Source organism: Manacus vitellinus, unplaced genomic scaffold, assembly GCF_001715985.3.
Source record: "Manacus vitellinus isolate BGI_N305 unplaced genomic scaffold, ASM171598v3 scaffold_51_pilon, whole genome shotgun sequence".
Taxonomy (NCBI): Eukaryota; Metazoa; Chordata; class Aves; order Passeriformes; family Pipridae; genus Manacus; species Manacus vitellinus.
In genome coordinates, this window is record NW_021940620.1 from 5,082,391 (window position 1) to 5,102,104 (window position 19,714).

Sequence of the window (19,714 nt, forward strand, 5' to 3'; positions counted from 1 at the left end):
ATGAGTGATTTTGAAAACTGGTAATGAGGAGCTGGAGCAGAATTGCAGGGTGAGTGGGTAGGTCAGTGCATCACCCATGCCCTGAGCCATTCCCCTCTGAGAACAGTCCTTAGAGCCCTGGAAGGGACTCATTTTGTTAAGTATTTTATTTTTTTTATAATGCTGACAGATAGAGTTACATTAGCTTTTCATTTAGTAAGGAGGAATGAATCACTTGGTGTTAGCATAAAACCAGGTTTAATATAATCAGAAATGGTCCACAGTATAATTGCTCACAGTGTGACAAAGGCCACCTGCAATGCAGTTGTTGTAGTTTGCCTGAGCCCTGTCAGTGCTTGTACCTGGAATACGGATCCTTTACCCACCGAGCAGGTGAAGCTGAGAAGGTTCTTTAGCTACTTCTGGTAGCTACACCAGACTGGGTGGATGGGGCCGTAGTAACCCTGAGCAAGAGCTAGCTGAGAAGTAAGTTGAAGGGCATTAGGCCCTAGCTTATGAAGAAAAATCACCTCAGCTGTTCTATTAAAAATACATTTAGGAAATTACATACAAGAGTGTGTCTGTAATCGTAACAAAGGCAGTGATTGCTACATGTTCAGTAACTCAGAAGTTCTGTAGGATATGTGTTATGTTGATAATTTTCAGACCTGTTTCAGCTGCCATTCTTTCCTGGATTGGGATTGTGTTCAGTGCTCACATGAAAGAGCACTGGTTTCTTGCTGTATTTTACCTGAGAAAGAGCTGCCCCTCTGTCCTGTTACTGGGGCACAAGTTCACATAACCCTGGGATTGGCTCCATGGTTCACTTCACCCAAACACTCCCTGCAGAAGCATCAGCTGTAGAGAGGTCGATTTCATGAGGAAGTGTGGGGGTTAATGCATATTTAATGCTATGTAAAAGCTTCACCTATATCTAAACACTCACTCTGCATCATCCAGGGTCAGACGGACAAAAGGAAGAGAGCAGGACCACCAAGAAAGAGGGTTTGTGGAGCAGTTCCAGTGTCAGGACTTACTTCAAGATGTGCTTATAAAACACAAGGGGTCAGTGATTTACTTGGCTGCAACTGGTATTTAAAAAAACCCTACACAACCCAAACTCCCACAGCCTCCTCTGGGGAGGGGTGAGGCATGTGATGGGGACCTCTGTGTACCTTGTAGAGCCTGTTACCATCCTACCTATGCTATGGGTAGGGTAAGATAAGACCTTAGGGACCCCATGGTGAGTTGTGGTTTTTAGTCACTTCTTCACTCTCCTTTTGGTGAGGGAGTCGATAACACTCACACTTCAGAAAGCACAGAGAGGGCCAAAGCAGAAGGCATCTGGGTCCTAGGGCAGAGCAGAACCATGAGCTCTGCAGAGCCAGGACAAGGATCAACCCCAGGGTCATGGTCCCAGCTAACAGAACTGGTAGTTGTTGCTCTTGAGGAGGGGCTGCCCACTCTCCTCTTGCTCGCAGGACTCCTCGCAGCAGCCAGAGGTATCGCAGCCACTGTCTTCCTCAGCAGTGGAGGGGAGGTTGGTGTAGTCCTTGAAAGAAAAGAAAAAAACACATCACTCCAAGTTGTTCTGGTCCCTTTGATGGTGTTTCCATGCGGGTGACCAGCTGGGGATGCTCACTCCACACTGCCCCTCTCTGCAGTGCCCACAGGGCAGGGCAGGCGTGTGCCTGTGCTTTTATGGACAGCCAGTCCCGAGGGAGTGCACAGCAAAGCCAGGGGAGTGGGGCAGGGTGCTGTGCTGGCAGTGTATCACTGCCCTGGTGAGGTTTCTGCCAAGCAGCCGCATTTCTTTGTCTAGCTCTCTTTGATCATGGTGGGGAGTGACTTAGCAAGGGGAAATCTGGACGATTCTTTGCACTTCCCACCAGCACTACACTGCTCCCATCAGCTAACAGTAAGAGACATCACAAAAGTTGTCCAGGAGCTGTGTTCATGTAGAGGGAAGGCACATCTTCCCCCTTCTCTTCTCCAAAGGTCCTCACCTGCTCCTTATGCTCCTCCAGTTCTTTCTGGATGAAGCAACTGATCTGGTCGAAGGTTGGTCTCCGTGTGGGCTCCAGGCTCCAGCAGGCCTGCATGATGCTGTACCTGCAGGGCCAGACAGGGATAGAGCAGGTTCATGGTGCTGCTGGAGAGCCTGATCCCCAGGCTCTTCCCTGCAGCCCTCTATGTGTCAGGGCCCAGTAGTGAGCAGGCCCTTGTCCACTCACATTTCCAAGGGAGCGAAGTCAGGCCTGGCCATCTGGTATCCCTGCTTCACCATGCTGTAGAACTTGCTGTTCACCACCATGCCAGGATATGGGCTTTTCCCTGTGGCAGTAACACAAGCAGAGGTGGCTCTCAGACACAGGCTTTAACACTCCAGGCTTGAGGGGTGGGAAGAGGAAGCCTGGAGCATCACTTGAGCAGGTGCTACTTGGTTATAAGTTAGAGCAGATGATCCAGAATCCATTGTTTCTAATGGTCCCTCTGGAAGCATAACACAGTGTTTTATAGCCCTGATAAACCTAGATTTTTGTCAACCTTCCTCCTTTTTTTGGAAATTTTTTTGCAGAGACATTAGGGCAGTAGTGAGCCGTGGAAAACAAAATAGGTTTGCAAGCTTGCTTCTTTCTTACCAAGGGAGAAGATCTCCCAGAGCAGGATGCCGTAAGACCACACATCGCTCTGCACTGTGTAAATGCAGTCAAAGATGCTCTCTGGGGCCATCCATTTCACGGGCAGGCGGGCCTGGAAGAGCAGAGAGTCCTGCAGGCTAGGACAAGCTGGCAGCTTATGCTATACCCTGTCTTTCATGTTCCAGCCCCACCCTGCCATTGTACCTTCTCTTGTGCCCGTTTCAATCACTTACATTGCCTTTTACAACGTAATTCGAGTCATTCATGATGTCCCGGGCCAGGCCGAAGTCGCAGATCTTGGCTACCCGTCCATCTGATATGAGCACGTTCCTGGCTGCTAAGTCACGGTGGATGCACTGGGGAGAAAAAACCACAACTGAGACCCAGGCAGCAGCCACCAGCCATCCCAAATAACTCCCTGCAGTCCAGGCCTGTCACCAAAACTTGTAGGAGCAAGGAGAACACTTGGCAGTACTGCTTGAAAAGCCCCTGTCAGAGGCACCGTGTCACGTACAGAATATATGGGCTCTCTTGCAAGCACTTCATTTGCAATGTTAAGACACTGACATTTCATGCCATGTCCTTTAATCACTCATGGGGCTGTTGAGGAGGCTCAGAACCAGGGGCTGCTGACACTGTGTCCTCATCTCTGAAACAGTCACACAGTGACTCTCTGAGCCAGCTCTGGCAGACAGCTCAACGGCCACTTTCAGTTCCTTGTCCCTGGGGCAGCAGGGACGCTGCCAAAGCAAGAAAGCTTCACAACAAAATTCCTGACCTCATGTAAAAGCAGGGGAGAAAATGTTGAGATTAGCATGATGCACAGCCCTGGGTTCCCCCTGTAACACCGCCCTTCTGTGATGGCTGGGGGAGACAAAGGCTCTGGAGGGAACACCAGTCACCATGGCCCAGGCTGTTTGAACCCAACAAACAGAGCAGAGAGGCCCATTTCCAGCAGCAGCTTGCTTGAGCTTGGCCACCCCATCCAAAGACATCCCAAGCTTTCTGCAGACAGGGTGGCTGGCTCCTGCTTGGCTGGACTGGTGTTTCCCAGTTGGGGCATTGAGGCAGTTGTCCTCTTGGCACTCACGTTCTTTGATGCAAGGAATGCCATGCCCTGGGCCACCTGGCTGGAGAACTGTAGCAGGTCAGAGAGATTGAGGGGACGGAGATCCTCCCTGGCTTCATCTTCCTCCTCCAAGCTTCTCCCTGAAATTCAAAGCAGAGATTTAGACTTGCTGCAAACCTGGCAAGCAACACAAGCTGTGGTGTGTTGTGGTTCCCAGAGCTAAACCAAACAGGATGGCCAAAAGCAAGGAACCATGAAATCTCAGGAATGAGGCTTTGACTCACCCCTGACTTGCGCAGAATCTGATGCTACTGAAGATGATGATGACGACACAGGCCTCATTTCAACATATGTTTCCAAACCCTGGCTGGAAAAGCCACTGTCGCTGAATGAGAAACAACAGAGATGGGGGCAGGCTGTTAGCACCCTCCAGCAGTACCTTCTGCCTGCTCCACATCCAGTGAGAGGAAAAACCACATCCCTGATTGCAGCAGGTGACTTAGCCAGAGGATCAAGGGCAAAGGGAAAGTTTTGGAGCTGATTCAGAAAGGGGAGAAAAACCTGGCCCTGGTGCCCTGTGTTATGGGGCTCCAAGTACTGCTCCTCATTTTTAAGCTCTTGGCTGATGGGGAGCATCATCCTACAAAACCCATGTGCCCAACAGTGCAGGAAGCCCAAAAGTTTTGGTTCTAGATTGTGAGAGGACAGACTGGACAAAAACCTGGATTTATTGTGGGATGTTCAATGACTGCTGTCAAAATCTTTGAAAAATTCAGAACTATAACCAGGTCTAAACACATGCAACCCCAGTGACTTTTACATCCTGGTATCCTGCCAGTCCCCAGACCTTGATCTGTCCCCAGCACAGTGCTCTGCACACTTCTACCCAGGCCCTGTGTTGCTCAGCCCTGTGGCCCCCCGAGCTCTGCTCTTACCTGCGGATGTATTTTTTCTCTAGGTCAATGTTTTTGTAATCAGCAGCGCTGTCTAAAGAGGTATCCAGGGCAGAATCCTGGATAATTATGGATTCAGCCTTCTTCCTCAGGAAATTCAGCAGATCTCCATAGCGACAGTACTCGGTGATGACAAGGATGGGGCCTGGGAGAGCAGCAGAAAGGGTTCATTAAGAAATGGTGTTACTGTGACCTATCCTGAGGATTTCTGTCCCTGGGTGGGCAGCAGAACCCAGAGAGCTCATCAGCTTGCTCTGTGGTGTGACAGGTGAGGACAGGTAAGAGCCTCAGAGGAGCAGGCCATGGTAGGGGGCCATGGGGGAAGCAGGGCTGTCGGATCCTACCTCCATAGGTACATGCTCCCAGCAGGTTAACAATGTTCTTGTGGTGTCCCAAGTGACTCATGATCTTCAGCTCAGACATGAGAGCCTCCTGCTCATCTGTGTCTGCTGATGCTGCAAGGGGAGAGAAGGTCTTTGTGAAGGAGTGAGGGAGGGACAAGCAAGACATAACGGGGAAGGATGGAAAAAGGTGTAGACAGATATTTGGAATAAAAGGAGGAGACACTCAGAGAGGAAACTTTGTCTTCTGTTCCTCTGACCTCTCATGTCCACAAAAATGACAGTAATGTGATTCCAGCACCTGGTACTTGTCACAGAAACATCTTTAAAAAGTAGATGTTGCAGACTGGGGGCACCAACACATGGTGAACACACAATACATCCTGTCCAAAGGGGCTTGGGGGATTTCAACCTTCACAAATTGCTCTGTGCTTACACTTCAGCATCTTCACAGCCACTTTGAGGACCGAATCTTCTTTGCCCAGCCCAATAGCAGTGGCTTCTACCACTTTTCCAAAGGCTCCTGCTCCAAGAGTTTTTCCTGTAGAGAGAAAAAAAGGTACCTTTAAGATGCTTTATAGAAAAAGATTGAGCAGTTGTCCTGCACACAGCCTTGAGAAGGATGCCTGGTGGGTGGGGATTCCTGCTGGGCCCAGAGAAGATGACACATCCCTTAGTCAGGAGCTGGCTAACATCCATGGGGAACTCTGCTGTGAACAAAAATGGTGGGAAAAAGGCCATTTCCAAACATGCCTCACCAGATCTATGCCTTGGGAATGACCCCATATGCAAAAGAAGGGATAGGACCCTGACAACCTTCCTTGGAGCAATGGAAGATGGAAGGAGGTTGGACCCTACCATTTGCCACCCTGTGGGGAAGAAGGCAGCCAGGCCTGATTAAGGATGTTGCTCTAATGCCTGCATGCAGCTCTGGGTATTGCCCAGAGCTTTGGCTCTGACCCTTGGAGCATTTCAGCTCTGTGATGAGCTTCACACCCCCAGGCAAGCAGCACAGAAGGTTTCTTACCAAACTGGAGGTTATTCCTGGGAAACTCCCATTTTTCATTGTATGGCAGCTGAGTGGGATCAATAAATATGTAGTTATTCCCTTCACAGGCCTCAATGATCTTCCACCGCACCTGGTACTTGGGTTTCTGTAAGGAAGAGGCTCCAGTTACTCAGTGTTCCTCGAGTTCTGAGGGTTCCCCAGCCCCAGCACCCCCTCTAGCTCTCACTCTGCAGGCACAGAGGGAAGATAGATTTCAGCCCAGCAAATAGTTCTTGCTTTGAACCTGGACTGAATGAGAGAGCCTTCGTCTGGACAGGCTGGTCCCTTTGCTGTTACAAAGTTCCCCCAGGTCATCACTCACAACTGGGGGAGGTTCTCTTGCCTCTTTCACTGAAAGCATTCCATTTGGAATGGCAGAGCTGGGAGAGCCAGCACATCCCACCAGAGCAGTGGCTGCCAGTGCCCAGCTGGTGCTGGGAGGAGATGTCCCCACTGTGTCTCCTTCCTTGGTACCCTGGTTGCTGAGCACAGCAGAACAGTGGAGCTGGCCCAGCCCCACTTCCCTTCCAGGGGAAAAAAAAAAAGAAATGGAGAAAGAGAAGTAAAAATTTCTTCTCTTTTCTAAGAATCTCGTGGCAGAAGTAAGCAGGCAAGGCAGTGCTGGAGCAGAGAAGCTTCTTGAGCCCATGGCTGAGATAGGTAACCATGTTATTTATAACCCTGTCCTGCTTCTCTTGGGCTTGCAAGCCCTTCCTAAAAGCTATTTTTTTCAGATATGTGCTTATACACTGATTGACTGTTCTCCCTCTGTCTCTGGACCACTGGCCAAAGGCAGCTCTCCCTGCAAAGCTGCAGATGCTTGTCTGAGAGAGGGATCTGATGGATTGTCTGACAACCAGCACCAGAACTTTGCTGCAAAATTTGCAGCCTTGTTAGGCTGTCAAAGGAAGGGTGCCAAAAGGGAGAGCTGAAAACCAGGTGACTTTCACCCACTGATGAAGCAGAGGTGGCTACTGATTGGTTCAGTTTATGGAAACAACAGAGAAGGAATCCAAATTCTGAAAATGAGTCTTGCAGAGAAAATGGGCCAAGTTCTTATATAAAAATAGTGACCAAGTCTTCCTGGAGACAAACTCCTCCTAACATCATCCTGTTTCCCCATAAAGACAGTTTTTATAAAGCAGTGAGGAGAATAAAAAGTGAATGCAAACTGCAAACCACTTTTTTTACTTCCTTAGTTCACTCCATGGATTTATGGTGACCAAAGCAAAACCAGCTGCAACTGACAGCACAGAATGAGCACCTTCGTCTGACACCAAACAATAACCACACTGACCTCTGGGCTACAGGACTGAGGGACCAGGGCAGGAGAGGTGTTAACACACTGGTTTTGGTGCATGAGCTTTGTCCTGCAGCCCGAAACTCCTGGGGGAAGCTGGGAGGCAGTGGAGGTGTGGGAGGTAGCTTGCCTGGTACCTCCAAGCTGAATGATTCCTGCCAGTGCAGGCTGTGTGGCCTCTGAGGCTGGACAGCCCTTGCAGCCCTTGCTATGCAACAGGGAATCTGACCTGGTTGTACTTGTAGAGGAGGAAGAGGAGTAGGAGGAGCAGCAGCACCAGTGCACCTATGCAGGTGGAGAGAATGGGGCTGAAGAGCTTGTTTGGAGGGGCCATGATGCTTCCTGGAAGAGGGAGAAAAGAAGAATGAGTAAAACAGTCCCATTTCAATCCCATCTCTGGGAACATCTTGCCCACTAATCACTTCAGCTTCCCCTGTATGCAACACACCCCAGCACTGGCTTCAGAGACACCCTTTTGGGAGCTACTGGGAACTGAGGGAAGTTCTTGATGCCAAACTCAAGGCCGCAATTGTTCCCCCAATGCACCCCAATTTCCACACAAACAGCACCAGGTGCAGGTCAGATGGTCTGGGGGCCAAGATTTGTGCAATAAGAACAGTCCTATCAAAAGATGCAACCCCAACACTGGCAGGCTGAGCAACTGCTGGCTGCACCGTGCCCTGGAGCCGAGCCCTGCAGTAATAAGATGTTCATGGCATGGCTGAGCCTTTGGTCCCAGGCTACAGCCCAGCCAGAAATTCCCACTTGGCTCCTAAGACTGGCAAACGCCAAAGCCTCCCACAACTTGTGAGGGTACAGGGCTTGTGGAATCTATTCCACCTCTCTTGCAAGACAGTGGGGATATATGTATAGGATGACGGGCCCTCAAAGCCCCCACATTCTCCCCCACTGTGCCAAGTTACCAGTTTGTATCTTACTGGTGATGGTGAGTGAGTGAAACATGTCAGAAGTGTTGCCTTCTCCGTTAATGGCCACACAGCAGAAGGTGAAATTGGCATCCAGCTCCTGGAAGGGGATGCTGCTCTCCACCTCCAACTCTTGGAAGGGCAGCATGCTCACCACCTGGGGTCTGGAGTCATTCCGTAGCAATCTATAGTCCTCATTGTATCTGCAGAGACAGTGAGCAGGAGAGAATGAGTGCTCCCCTGCAGCACAGCAGCTCACAGACACTGCCTGTGGCAGATCAGAGAGGAGACATGGGCAATTAGGGTTGCCAGCTCTAAGATACATTGCTCTCTCCCCAGCTAAATTCCTCTCCCTGAACACCACAGCCCTGTACAGACAGAGCCTTAGCTGCGTTCTGCCAGCAGTCCCTTCAGTGGGGCTGGTACTGAGACACGACAGCTGTGTCCAGGCAGCTTCCCATGATGCTGTAGCTCAGTGAACCTGTGCTCTGCAGAGCCTCAGAGCTCTGGAGGTCCCAGAAAGATGACTGGACCAGTCAGGATGTAGCTCTACGGCAACGTACGCCAGGGCACTTCTCTAAGGAATCCACATGTTCCTCAGAAAACCATGGGAAGAACACGAATCACTGGTGACCAATCTCTTCAAGCTCAAGACATTCAGGAGTGGAATGTGCCCCCTCTACTCAGGCAGTCCCTGAGAACCTCTTCTTTTAGCAGAGCAACATCCCTACTGCTGTTACACGTGGTGGTGCTCAGCAAATACCAGCATGGCAAGGGCAAGTGCCCACCTTGGAGCTGCTCAGTCTCCTGGGCATTTCTTACCTGTCAGAGTGCACGGGGCACTGGTACCACTCAATGCGTGGGGCAGGGTAGCCAAGGGCCAAGCACTGAAGGATGCTGGAGTCATTGGCTGGCACCTTGATTTTGCAGACCGATGGAGAAGCTGTTGGGGAAGTCACATAAGCAGTGAATGCTGTGACCAGAGGAAGAGCACATCCCCCATGCTCTGGTTCACTTTCCACGTGTGCAACAATAAAACAGCAGCAACCCCTGTGCTACTCATTGTCAGGTTTGGGCTGGGGCTGTGTGTCCCGTGGGTGCTGAGCTGGAAGCACCCTGGTACCTCGCTCAATTTGCTTCCAGCTGGGAAGCAGCCCCGGGGGAGAGCAGGGTAAAAGAATGGGCAAGCACTTACATTTCAGAGAGATACTGAAGGTAACTGACGCACTGGTCTCATTGTTGAGGGCATGAAATGTGTAGAGCCCTCCCTCTCCCTCCTGCAGGCGGTTCAGGAAGAGTGTGTTGTTGTACCTGCTCACCAAAAGAGAGCAAAAACAGTGAAGAATACACAGGCTGTGCTCACTGAGATGCTGCTGCTTCCTGTGTTCTGGAGCAGTGAACACTTCCAGCACTAACCCCAGCCCATGAGGGAGCCTGCTGTTTCCTTCTTCAGGGGAAGCAGGGAGGGACTGACCTTCCTTAGAGGAAATTTTTTTTGCCATCGAGTGCACTTCAGCACTTCTGAAAGGCTACAGGTGGGTGAATGCTCAGAAATAATTTGACATCCAAATCATTGCTTTTGAAGGGGCAGGGGACGCCTGTCCTCCTGCCTTTGGCAGAATGAGTTATTCCATGAAGTCGTGCTCCCTTAGTGCCCGCTCCCCTCTGCTCTCAGCCCATTTCTCAGCCCCCCATGCGAGTGTTCACCCTAAAGCTATCACCCTTGCTAAGTGGCACACTTCCTCTTGTGGATTATTTTTGGTTTCTAAGAAAATGAAAGGGGAATTGCCCAAACGCCCCAACAAATGGAATGATTTTCTCTCAGTCTCCTTTTGGTCTCAGTTGGCTGTAGGCTTTGAAAAAGCCAGGCCTGTGCCCTCTGTTAGATCACATCCACATAGTGATGCTTCTGGCTTCTCTAGACATGGGCATACAGTGTCACTCAGTACACACTCTCCAGACCCCAGAGCATGGGACAGGTCCAAGGAGCAGTGAGGGAATTAAAGTTTTCTGTACTGATCATCCACCTCTGCAATTTCTTCCTGCAAGGAGAGTGCAGACTTGAACAACCGGATCACAAATGTGATACTGAATTCCACAAGGTTTTCTAAAGAGAAGGCTGCCAAGTTAGAGAAGGGTGGTGTCCTCCTTGACCTGATCATACCTCCTCAGTGTGGTTTGCTAATGATACTGAAAAGAGAAGACAGAAATGTAGAACAGTTCCCCTCTTCAAAACTTGATAGTTTTCTGTAGAATGGGGCCTGCCTGTCTCAAGGAAAGCACTGTTAGAAACATGCCATAGCCAGTGTAGAAGACAAGGAGCACATACCAGTTGTTTCCAGAGATCATTTGGCCCTTGAATATGGTGCTCCCAGAGTTCTTCAGGGGGTTTGTGTGTTCCCAGCCCCAGTGGAGAAGTTTTGGATAAGCTTTAATGTGGACCTGCAGATTCAGACTCTCTCCCAAAGCAACCTCCTGGCTGGTGGTGTCCCCTGGGGTCAGGAACACATAACCTCTCTCTGCAGGGTGGAGAAGAGCATGAACATCAGCAGGCACATCCAGAGACCTGGAACAAGCTTATACCAGCTTCATAAACAGATCTCTATTGGAAAGGGCAGCCTCAGCTAAGAGACTGCAGGAGGGAATGAGACACTACACAGGTTATGTTGCCAATGGAGTACTTTTAAACTGCTTCTTTGTCATGGCAGCCTAGTTTACACTGCCTGAGGAGAGCTAGAAAACCTTAGTGAACTCTCATGGGGAAAGAGGTTTTACATGCTGTATCCTAAGAAGTGATGAGGCTAAAACGGTATCTCCTAATTGTTCATAAAAGACAGGCCCTTTTAGCTAAAATCCTGGCTTCCCACTTGGAAACTACTCATTCCAAGCCCTCTTTCTGAGCCATGGTATGCAGCAGCTTTGGATCAGCAAACCCCAGCCTGCAAACTGTGAGGATGAATTTTCCGTCTTGAGATACAAACAAGTGTATAACAGACCTGAATCCTCTTATGTGGATCTGTGACTGGAAGTGACAAAGATCCATACTTTGCTCATATGGTTTGCCCTTCCTTCTAAGCCTTTCCTGGTCTTCAGCACAACCTTGCCTCATTCTCTGTTTATTGTTTTAAAGCTTTTTATAAACTCACAGAGACTGAAAAGAGCACTTTAATTTTTCATCCAGAACCCAAAATATGTCCTCCTGCTCCTCAAGATGTGAAAGGAGCACCATTTCCTTTCCTAGCAATTCCATGCTTGTCACATGAGCCTTCAGGCACAAGTGAGAATTATGTTTCCAACAACAAAACTAGGAACAGGATGGAGGCAGAAGCAGCAAATACTCAAGGCTAGGTGTGATTCAGTGTCCCTGGTCTTTTGGGGAAACACTCACCTACCACCTGAAGCACTGCTGAGGCATTCCTGAATCCTACTGAATTGTTAGCTATACAGATGTATTTCCCAGCATCTTCCATGGTCACGGCTGGAACAGACAGGGTGTCGTTGATGAAGTAGTTACCATTTCCAAAGTCAAGGTTTTTACTCCTCACAACCTGTCAGGCAGAGAGGGAACATCAGACATTGGAAGGGCAGAGGACGAACTGAACATTTAAGACAAGCATGCACACCCACTCTTGTTCTGGGCTAGAGAGTACATCACTCAGAGCAAACTCTGTGGAGATCCAGAGGTATATTAAACCTAAGTATCCAGGGCAGATATTCCACAGCAGTTAGGCTATAGCTATTGTCAGCCCTCTGACTGCAACTTGGCCTTACACTCTGTGATCCAAACAGTCCTTGCGTGTTATTTCAACTCCTTAATAAAGACATCAGACACAATAAGGACTTCTGGCAAACCTTATCTAACCATCTAGCAGTTAAAAGTCAGCAGAGATTTTGAAATGCATTCCCTTTTTTCACCCGTGTCTTTTCTCTGGAGAATTGTGTGTCCTGAACACGTTTGCTGGTTTATAAGCCCTGGCAAGGCTAGGTGGGGAAATGTTGCCTTAAAAGGTACTGTGGCTCCTGTCCAATGAACTCAGCTGAAACAACATATTCTCCTCCTCTCTTGCAGCAAGATCCTGACAATGTCATCCCAAGGAAAGGATATTCAGATTTCTACAGCTTGGGTAGTTCATGGCTTTGCTGCAGGTGACATGGATCTGGGCAGTTCTTACCACCCTATGTCCCCCAGTTTCCAGAAAAGCCCCACACCCCATTGAAGCTGCCCAACTTACCCTCTTTGCTGCTGTCACCCATCTGATGTTATACTTGTAGGAAGGAGCAGTTACTCTGCAAGTGACCTGGAAAGGTTCGCCCACGATTCGCACATGGTCTGTAGGGTCCATCACCACCAACACAGGCTTCTTCAGTGCTACAGAAAGGCAAGCAGGGAAAGATTCAACATCAGCTGGTCCAGTGATTCCACGTACTTTGGACACTCCCCAGGACCTGGCTACCTTGGATGGTGAGGCACTGGTACAGGTTGCCCAGAGAAATTGTGGATGTCCCACCCCTGGAAGTGTTCAAGGCCAGGTTGGATGGGGCCCTGAGCAACCTGATCTACTGTGTGGCATCACTGCCCATGGCAGTGAGTTTGGGATGAGATGATTTTTAAGGTCTCTTCCCACCCAAACTATTCTATTATTCTACTTTATGATTCTACCTTCTCCTTTCCATTCTCTTTAATCTCTTTACCCCCAACCTTCTCCCTCCCCAGTGATCCCCTTTGTGCTTGTGTCTGTGGGGAGCAGTACAGGTGGGGGGGAACACAGCAGTCAGCACTGTGGGTTGGAAGGGAAGGGGAAGCTTCTGCCGTGGTTACAGATGGAACATCAAGGCCTGAGGACTTGCAGAACACCGGAGAGATTGGTGGACATTTTTCTCTGGTCTGTGATAGTGCCTGCAAAGATTTGAAGACTGCTGAACCCATGGAAACTCAACTGAAGGAAACAATTTGCCAGAGGCTGATGGAATTTGGCCTCCATTAAACACTTTAAAAACTGCAGGTTCAGAAGGTCTTTCCTGCCACCAGTAAGGAGCTTTTCTTTAACTATCTACTGTGGCCAGCTTAGCTATTGGTGGCCCTGAGGACAGCAACAACCCCAATCCTTTACCTTCTTCCATAACCAGTCTTATTCTTGGTGATTTCTTTATTTTTCCATTTATCTCTGCTTGGCATCGGTAATAACCTTTATGCTTGTTTTGTACATTATATAGTCTTATTCCTCTCTCAGCACTGAAAGAGTAGTTGGTCCCAGGTGGGAGATGAGAGGCATCATCCATTATCAGAGTCACATTGGATCCATACTCAGGGGCCGTGATGAGACAGGGGAGATCGACATCGCCGCCTTCAGCCCCAAGGACCCGGAATTCCGGGGTGTACCACACATTATCAGGATCTGCAGGGGAGACAAGATAGGCTTGAGAACAGGATCAGAAAATGCATTGAAGCTCAGAAACACATTCCAGACAAGGCAGGTCTCCAGCATTGCTTCCCAGTGGGAGTTTGATGCTGGGGCAGCCCTGTTCAACGCCTGCCTGACTCAGCCTCCAAACACTCACACGACAAGCCCAATTCCAGCTAAGCCATTTGAGGAGGTCACAGCAATCAGCTCACAAATGTACATAGACAGGAGAGGCTGAGAAGTATGCTTACCTCTAATTAAACTTTTCACCATGGTGTTAGTTTTATTTATCAGACCTCCAGCTTCCCTGCCCAGGACAGAACCTCTGGTACAAGGGAAGGGATGAAGTCAAGTGGTGGAGCCACCACAGCATAAAATTCTTCTGGGATAAAATAATATTTTCAGTTTGGGTCATGTTGTGAGGATGTGATCCATGTGACTCTCTCCCTGAGAGTCTGGCTCTGAGGTGCTGGCTACATAGTTCTCTGATTTGCAGATCTCACAGCTCATTACAACACTGAACAGACTTTTATCCCTGTTTTTTCAGGAAGGGAAGCCACAGTAGATAGAGGGAGAGACCCAGGACATTCCCAAATATGAATGAGATGCAGCTCAACCCAGTGCTTCAGCCATGGGCCCCATTTTGTGTGGACTTACATGGTTGTGGGTGAGCCACTGCCCCACCAGGAGCCTGCACTGCTCCCCAAACACACACACAGTCAGAAGCTGTGGAAAGGACCTATGTAATGGCTGTGCTCCCTGGAAGGAGGCTGTTCTGGATGTGGGAAGAGAGAAGCATGGTTACCTCTCACAAACAGGTGGACAGTTGCAATGCCCTTGTCACTGCTGTTGACATGAGCACAACTATAGGTGCCAGTGTTCTTGTAAGTGGCCTTGGGAATACTGAGTGTGCTGATGGTGTGGTTACTGAATGCATTCCTTTGGTTAATCCATTCAACTTCAGACTCTCCTGAGCAGAGCAGGATGACTGGATCACCCGTGTTGACAACCAGAGCAGAGAGGTCAGGGTTGATCACTGGGGATGCTGAGCCTGCAAGGGAAAGAGAGAGTGAGGATGCAAAAATGATCCCTAAAGAGGAGTTTACACTGCTGAGCACAGAGTATCTCAGCATGAGGAAAAGGCTAAGCTTGGCATTCAGACTGGCTTTTTGGCTCACATCACTCCACCCATTCTCTCTCCCACCTGACCAGTATGGCCTGATACTCCAAGGAACGAATTTCAGGGAAGAAACGCCACCCCTCTGCCCTTCCCCCTTTCCCGCCATGTGAACATTTAGAGCTCTGGGACAGGAAAAATAATCATCTGGAGCTGATTAGGGCAGATGTTAGCTTGGAAATTGTTCTTGTTGGGGTTTGCCTCTTCTTGCAACAGTTTTCCTTTTGTGGTAGAGCTGGAGCTGCCCTATGAACTGGCTTAGCCCATAGCACCATTTGCTGGAGTTTAAGTCAAGTTTGGTGGATGGGGGTCTCTGTTGCAGTGGTGTTGTGATGAGCCAGAGCAGATCTGCAGAGTGGGAGATCAGTGCATGTCCTTTGGGAAGACTGGCTTTTTGTCACCAAGTGCTGGATTTTGAAGGTCGTCTCCTTATGTGTGTCATGGAGTCACACACAGCATTCTCCTCACAGATACCATCAAAACATTATGAAGTGAGTCAGCATTATTATTCATATTGGGGAGAGGAAACTGAGGCACAGGAAAGCTAAACAGTTGAGGAAAGCCCATGGCTGCAGTTGTTCATGGAGCACACCAGTCCTGCGGACACCAGCGTCACAACCAGCTGGATTTCTGATGCCAACTCCACTTTGAAGATGGTTTCTCTGCTGGCTGAATAAAGCGGAACCAGAGTCCTAATCCAGCCCTCAGTGTCAGAAGGAAATATTTTTCCTTGTTTTGCCATGTCAGCGAGTTCTTTGAGTCACCACCTATATTTAGGGTGGGGGGAAGCACGAAATGAATCAGTGTCGTGGGGCCAGGGAAGAAGTGGTGCTGCCACCCCCACGCCAGGCCTTCAGGGAGGACAGGAAACACATTGCAAATGGCTATCTGTGCTCAGGGGGCTCTGCACCCTCCTCCAGCCCCTATCCAGGGCTATTCTCCCACTTCTGCTTTCCTTCCCAGTTGCTAACCCGTCCTCACATCTTAAAGGGACATACACTCTGGTTCAAATTACACTAAGCATAAAGGTAGCTGTGGAATTTATCAACTCATTGCTCTTTGTAGAGGTCACTGCAGGCAATGATCCTCCTGCCATGGACACTGCCCCTGTAACAGCCAGCAGAAGCACACCCCTATCCTCCTCCATCCCTGCTCACAGCTCATTTGGTGAGGAAGACTATGATAGCCAAGGTACAAAAGTGTGTCCTGTGCTACCAGCTGTGTTCAGGGCTGTAACACCCAGAGCTCACACATCAGAGCTCCAAAAACATCATTTAAGCTGCCTGGGGCTGATGCCTCTCTCCACGCAACAAAGGGTTGGAAATATAAGACTTAAGGCCCTGGAGAGCATTGCTGGTGTGTGACAGTGACACAGCTGTCACGGGGAAACTCAGACAAGGTCTGGATCAAACTCACTGGCCCTCTGGGAAGAAGTAGAGGACAAGGATCTTCAGAGGATGGAATATTTGACATTTTATCTCCCTCCCCCTCCTTTTTTTTTTTTTTATGTTTTTATCTACCTGTGGAAAGAGGAAAAGCCTCATTTATTCCCAGAGTGGAGGAAAACATATCCCAGAATCATTTGCAAAGCCACATTTTCCACATATCTGCGGCACAACATTCCTCCCCTTTTTGCTAAGCTGTGATTTCTACTGGGACTCGACATTTCTGTTGCTTTGATTCTCTGTCAGTGGATCCTTTTCCCTCACCTACTCTCCACTTTGGCTATCCCTCCGCATCCAGGGCTTCAGCACCATTTAATGGGGAGCCAAGCTCTTTGACTCACGGCTGCTTTCAAAGTAGTTCAGGGAAAGACTATGTTGTAACTGATCCTTGGTTTGCCCACAGCAGGAAAACCCAAAACAAACAAGAGTCATATCACTCTGCATCCTTGTTGTCATCAACTTACACTTACTACTGAGATGCTGTGGCCAGAAGAGGCTCTGGGTAGGTGCTCTCCTGAATACTGAGGATGAAACCTTCAGGCTGTCACTGGAGACTCCCATCAAAAACACGACCACCAGCACAGGTGGAGTGAGGACAGACAAAGCAGAGACAGAAATGCAGGACAAGGTGAGGTGAACATCATCCAAGCACCCACTCCTTTGTGTGTGCTGGGGGATGAGTCAGACCAGCAGGACCTTTTCCAGAATGGGGAAGCAGGGCTGCTGGGGAGGCTCTCTCCCTGCTGACCAGTGTGCAATCTTGCACGAAGCCCAGGGATGTCTCTCTGCTGCTCTCCAGCAGCTTCCGCAGCACTGCCAGTAACTGCTGGCCAGAGGTTTTGCCACACTCGGGTTGTGTAACCCTGACCTCTCCTTACAGCCACAGGCTCTGTCCCTGCCTCTCCCATGTCAGCCAAAACATTGCTTCCCTCTGCTGAGGGTTTGGTGAGGAAGGAGAAGTGAAGGCTGGTAAGACAGAAATGCTCAAGATCTTTACCAAGAAATCCAGTCATCAGGATCTTGAGTTGGTCCTGAGGAATCACTGGCCTAAGGTCTGGCCCTGAGAGGGACCCATACGAGAGCTGAGCTCCCCCTGTCCCACCCTCAAAGATGGCGAGGAAAAGTTTGGTTTTTAAGGACCCCTTCGCCAGACTGAGCTACAGTATCTGGGGGGCCAGGGGAGAAGGAAAGTGTGCTCATCACAGCTCTGCTTGGGTTTTCTACCTCAGAGGTTTAGATCATCAAAGAAAACAAAAAGAAACCAAAAACCACGGGAAGACCTCTCGAGATGACCAATAACACAGATGTGAGATGATCAGGTGCAAAATCTTTTCTCTGCTTGATCTGAATCCAGGATTTCAGCCCCTTACACTTGCTCAGCAAGAGCCCAGATCACAATAGTCACACCACATCAGCCCTGGGTACTTTCAGAAGATGCATTTGCAATCCAAGGGGTAGGAGAAGGAAGTCAGGCTCTGACTCCAGCTTGAGGCTATTACCGTGGAGAACCTTGGAATGATGCAGCTTTGTGCTGCAGATGGCCAGCAGTGCTGGTACTCACAGAGATGTGTGTCCAACAGCCTGACATGGCACACAGTTCCTGATGAAGATGTCACAGCTGGTGACCTGCATTTCCCACTGTCTCAAGAAACCTTTGGAGAGATCCTGACAGCTTATTGTTATGATTTCTCACAAATGTGTATCAGACCTGTCTAGTTCCTATAACCTTAAAAAAACACTTCAGAAATTAAAAAAATTAAAAACCCTGCAGCCTTCACAACTCAGTTCTCAGCACGGCAGACCTGGAAAAAGCCTGCTCAGCATGTTGAAGACAGGACTTGAACTGCAACAACGTGCAGTGCAACAGTGAGAGGGATGCAAATTTCATGGGCTGAAAATATGGGCACTGCAGTGACTCAAGAGGGATACACTGCCTCCCTGCTACATGCTGAATTCTTTCCCTCCAGGTTGCCCATTCCAGGGAGGACCTCACACCACGGTCTCCTTGTCTCCCCAAGCAAGCTCAAAAGGAAAATGAAGGACAGTGGACCTGAGAGGCTGCCAGCACTTCAAAATGCAAGATTAGTAATACTGGTTTCCATCTGATTGGTCGTAAACCTCAAAACAGGCTTAAGTGACTTTTGAGGTTGATGGGTTATTACCTCTTGGCCACACCTCCACAGCCCCAAAAAACAGACGTGTTCACCTTTCCCTTCTCAGCTGCCTGACTTTCTGTTTCCATCACATCCTGGCCCTGCACCCCTGCTGTGCATGCCAGCACCACCAGAAATCAGCAGTCCTCAGACACTCCAGCTGGGCATGAGGTACTTTGGGAGGTGCCAATGCAGCTGATTTTTCTGACTCTTTCACCTGCAGACCAAGCACCTCCAGCTCTTGCCCTGTTTAAGCAAAGGGTTATTTCAGAGACAGCTTCCCTCGGGCCACACTTTCTGCTGAACCGTTCCTTCATCCTATACCCTTTCCAGACCCAAAGAGAGAGAGTTTCCCTTTCCCATCTCCCCACTGCCAAGGCTCTTCCTATGCTACGTGCACCTTTTCATCCTCCTTGGCCTTACCCTGGCAGTGCTGCAGGCAGCCAAGGGCAAGCCCTCAGCACAGCTGGGCTCCAGAGGCAACACAGACCAGCAACACACCCTCTTTCCACCACTGCCTTCCCTCTGTAATTGCAGCCAGCCCTGGATGGCCTTCAGAAAGCTGCTGCAGCCAAGTCTGCACTAAGTACCACACTCTGTGCCACAGAGCAGACACATTCTCCCTACCTGTGCTGAGGCTCCTTGAACCTGCCCACAGCAGTGGCTGCTTCATGCAGCAGCCTCCGGAAACAGGGACTGTCCCAGCCCACAGCAGCCTCCTGGGAGACACCACTGGGAGCCCAACTTCACCCCCCACCTCCAGGAGCTGGGAACCTGTTACTCCAGCCTCAGCACTGCTCCATCCCCACCAAGGTTGTCACAACTCCTCACCTGAGGAGGGATGGAGCACTCGCACCAGACACCCGGGAAATCCTCACCACACCCCAAAACACCCCTGGAGTGACATGGAGGCACTGGGGGGCTTTGTGAGTCAGGGTACCTACCATGCCAGAAGCCAGCTGTGCTGAGCAGCAGGAGGAGAGCAGGACACATGTCCCCAGGGACCGTGGTGTCCCCAGCGTGGAGGGGGACGCAGCTGAAGAATCCTCTCGAGCAGTGGGTGCCTCTCCTTGCGGGCACCGTCCCCAGCACTCCCTTGGCAGGAGCTTCTCCTTTCTGAGTTGACCACAAGTTAACAAATTCCCTATTTTGTTTGTTTTTGAAACAGGAGGGGAAAAAAAAAAAAAAGCAGGCAATGCTTTGATAGGTCACTGGTGTCACACCCCCGTGGCAGAGGTGGGGCCATGCATGCACCCCACTGCAGGGACCCCCTGCTGTT

At 49.7% G+C, this 19,714-nt stretch overlaps 1 protein-coding gene across 1 annotated transcript; it reads right to left on the reverse strand.

Annotated features, from left to right (window-relative positions):
- Positions 1-131: 131 nt before the first annotated feature.
- CSF1R (colony stimulating factor 1 receptor) lies at positions 132-19,498 on the reverse strand. Its single transcript, XM_008921017.4, has 21 exons — positions 19,380-19,498; positions 14,466-14,711; positions 13,370-13,654; positions 12,491-12,627; positions 11,647-11,806; positions 10,588-10,777; positions 9,454-9,569; positions 9,081-9,201; positions 8,271-8,461; positions 7,562-7,674; positions 6,012-6,138; positions 5,421-5,525; positions 4,988-5,098; positions 4,626-4,788; positions 3,975-4,075; positions 3,712-3,830; positions 2,855-2,977; positions 2,622-2,733; positions 2,214-2,313; positions 1,986-2,091; positions 132-1,531 (listed from the first exon to the last, which is right to left on the reverse strand). The coding sequence occupies exons 1-21, from the start codon at positions 19,426-19,428 to the stop codon at positions 1,400-1,402; spliced, it is 2,907 nt and encodes a 968-aa protein (XP_008919265.4). The 5' UTR covers positions 19,429-19,498; the 3' UTR covers positions 132-1,399.
- Positions 19,499-19,714: the final 216 nt, after the last annotated feature.

Excerpts from the sequence above, each read along its gene's own strand:
- CSF1R (XM_008921017.4), bottom strand. The coding sequence starts at position 19,428 with ATGTGTCCTGCTCTCCTCCTGCTGCTCAGCACAGCTGGCTTCTGGCAT. Across the intron at positions 2,978-3,711 it reads CATTCCTTGCATCAAAGAAC|TGCATCCACCGTGACTTAGC; the intron begins GTGAGTGCCAAG and ends TTTTCTCCCCAG. Across the intron at positions 1,532-1,985 it reads TGGAGGAGCATAAGGAGCAG|GACTACACCAACCTCCCCTC; the intron begins GTGAGGACCTTT and ends TTTTCTTTCAAG.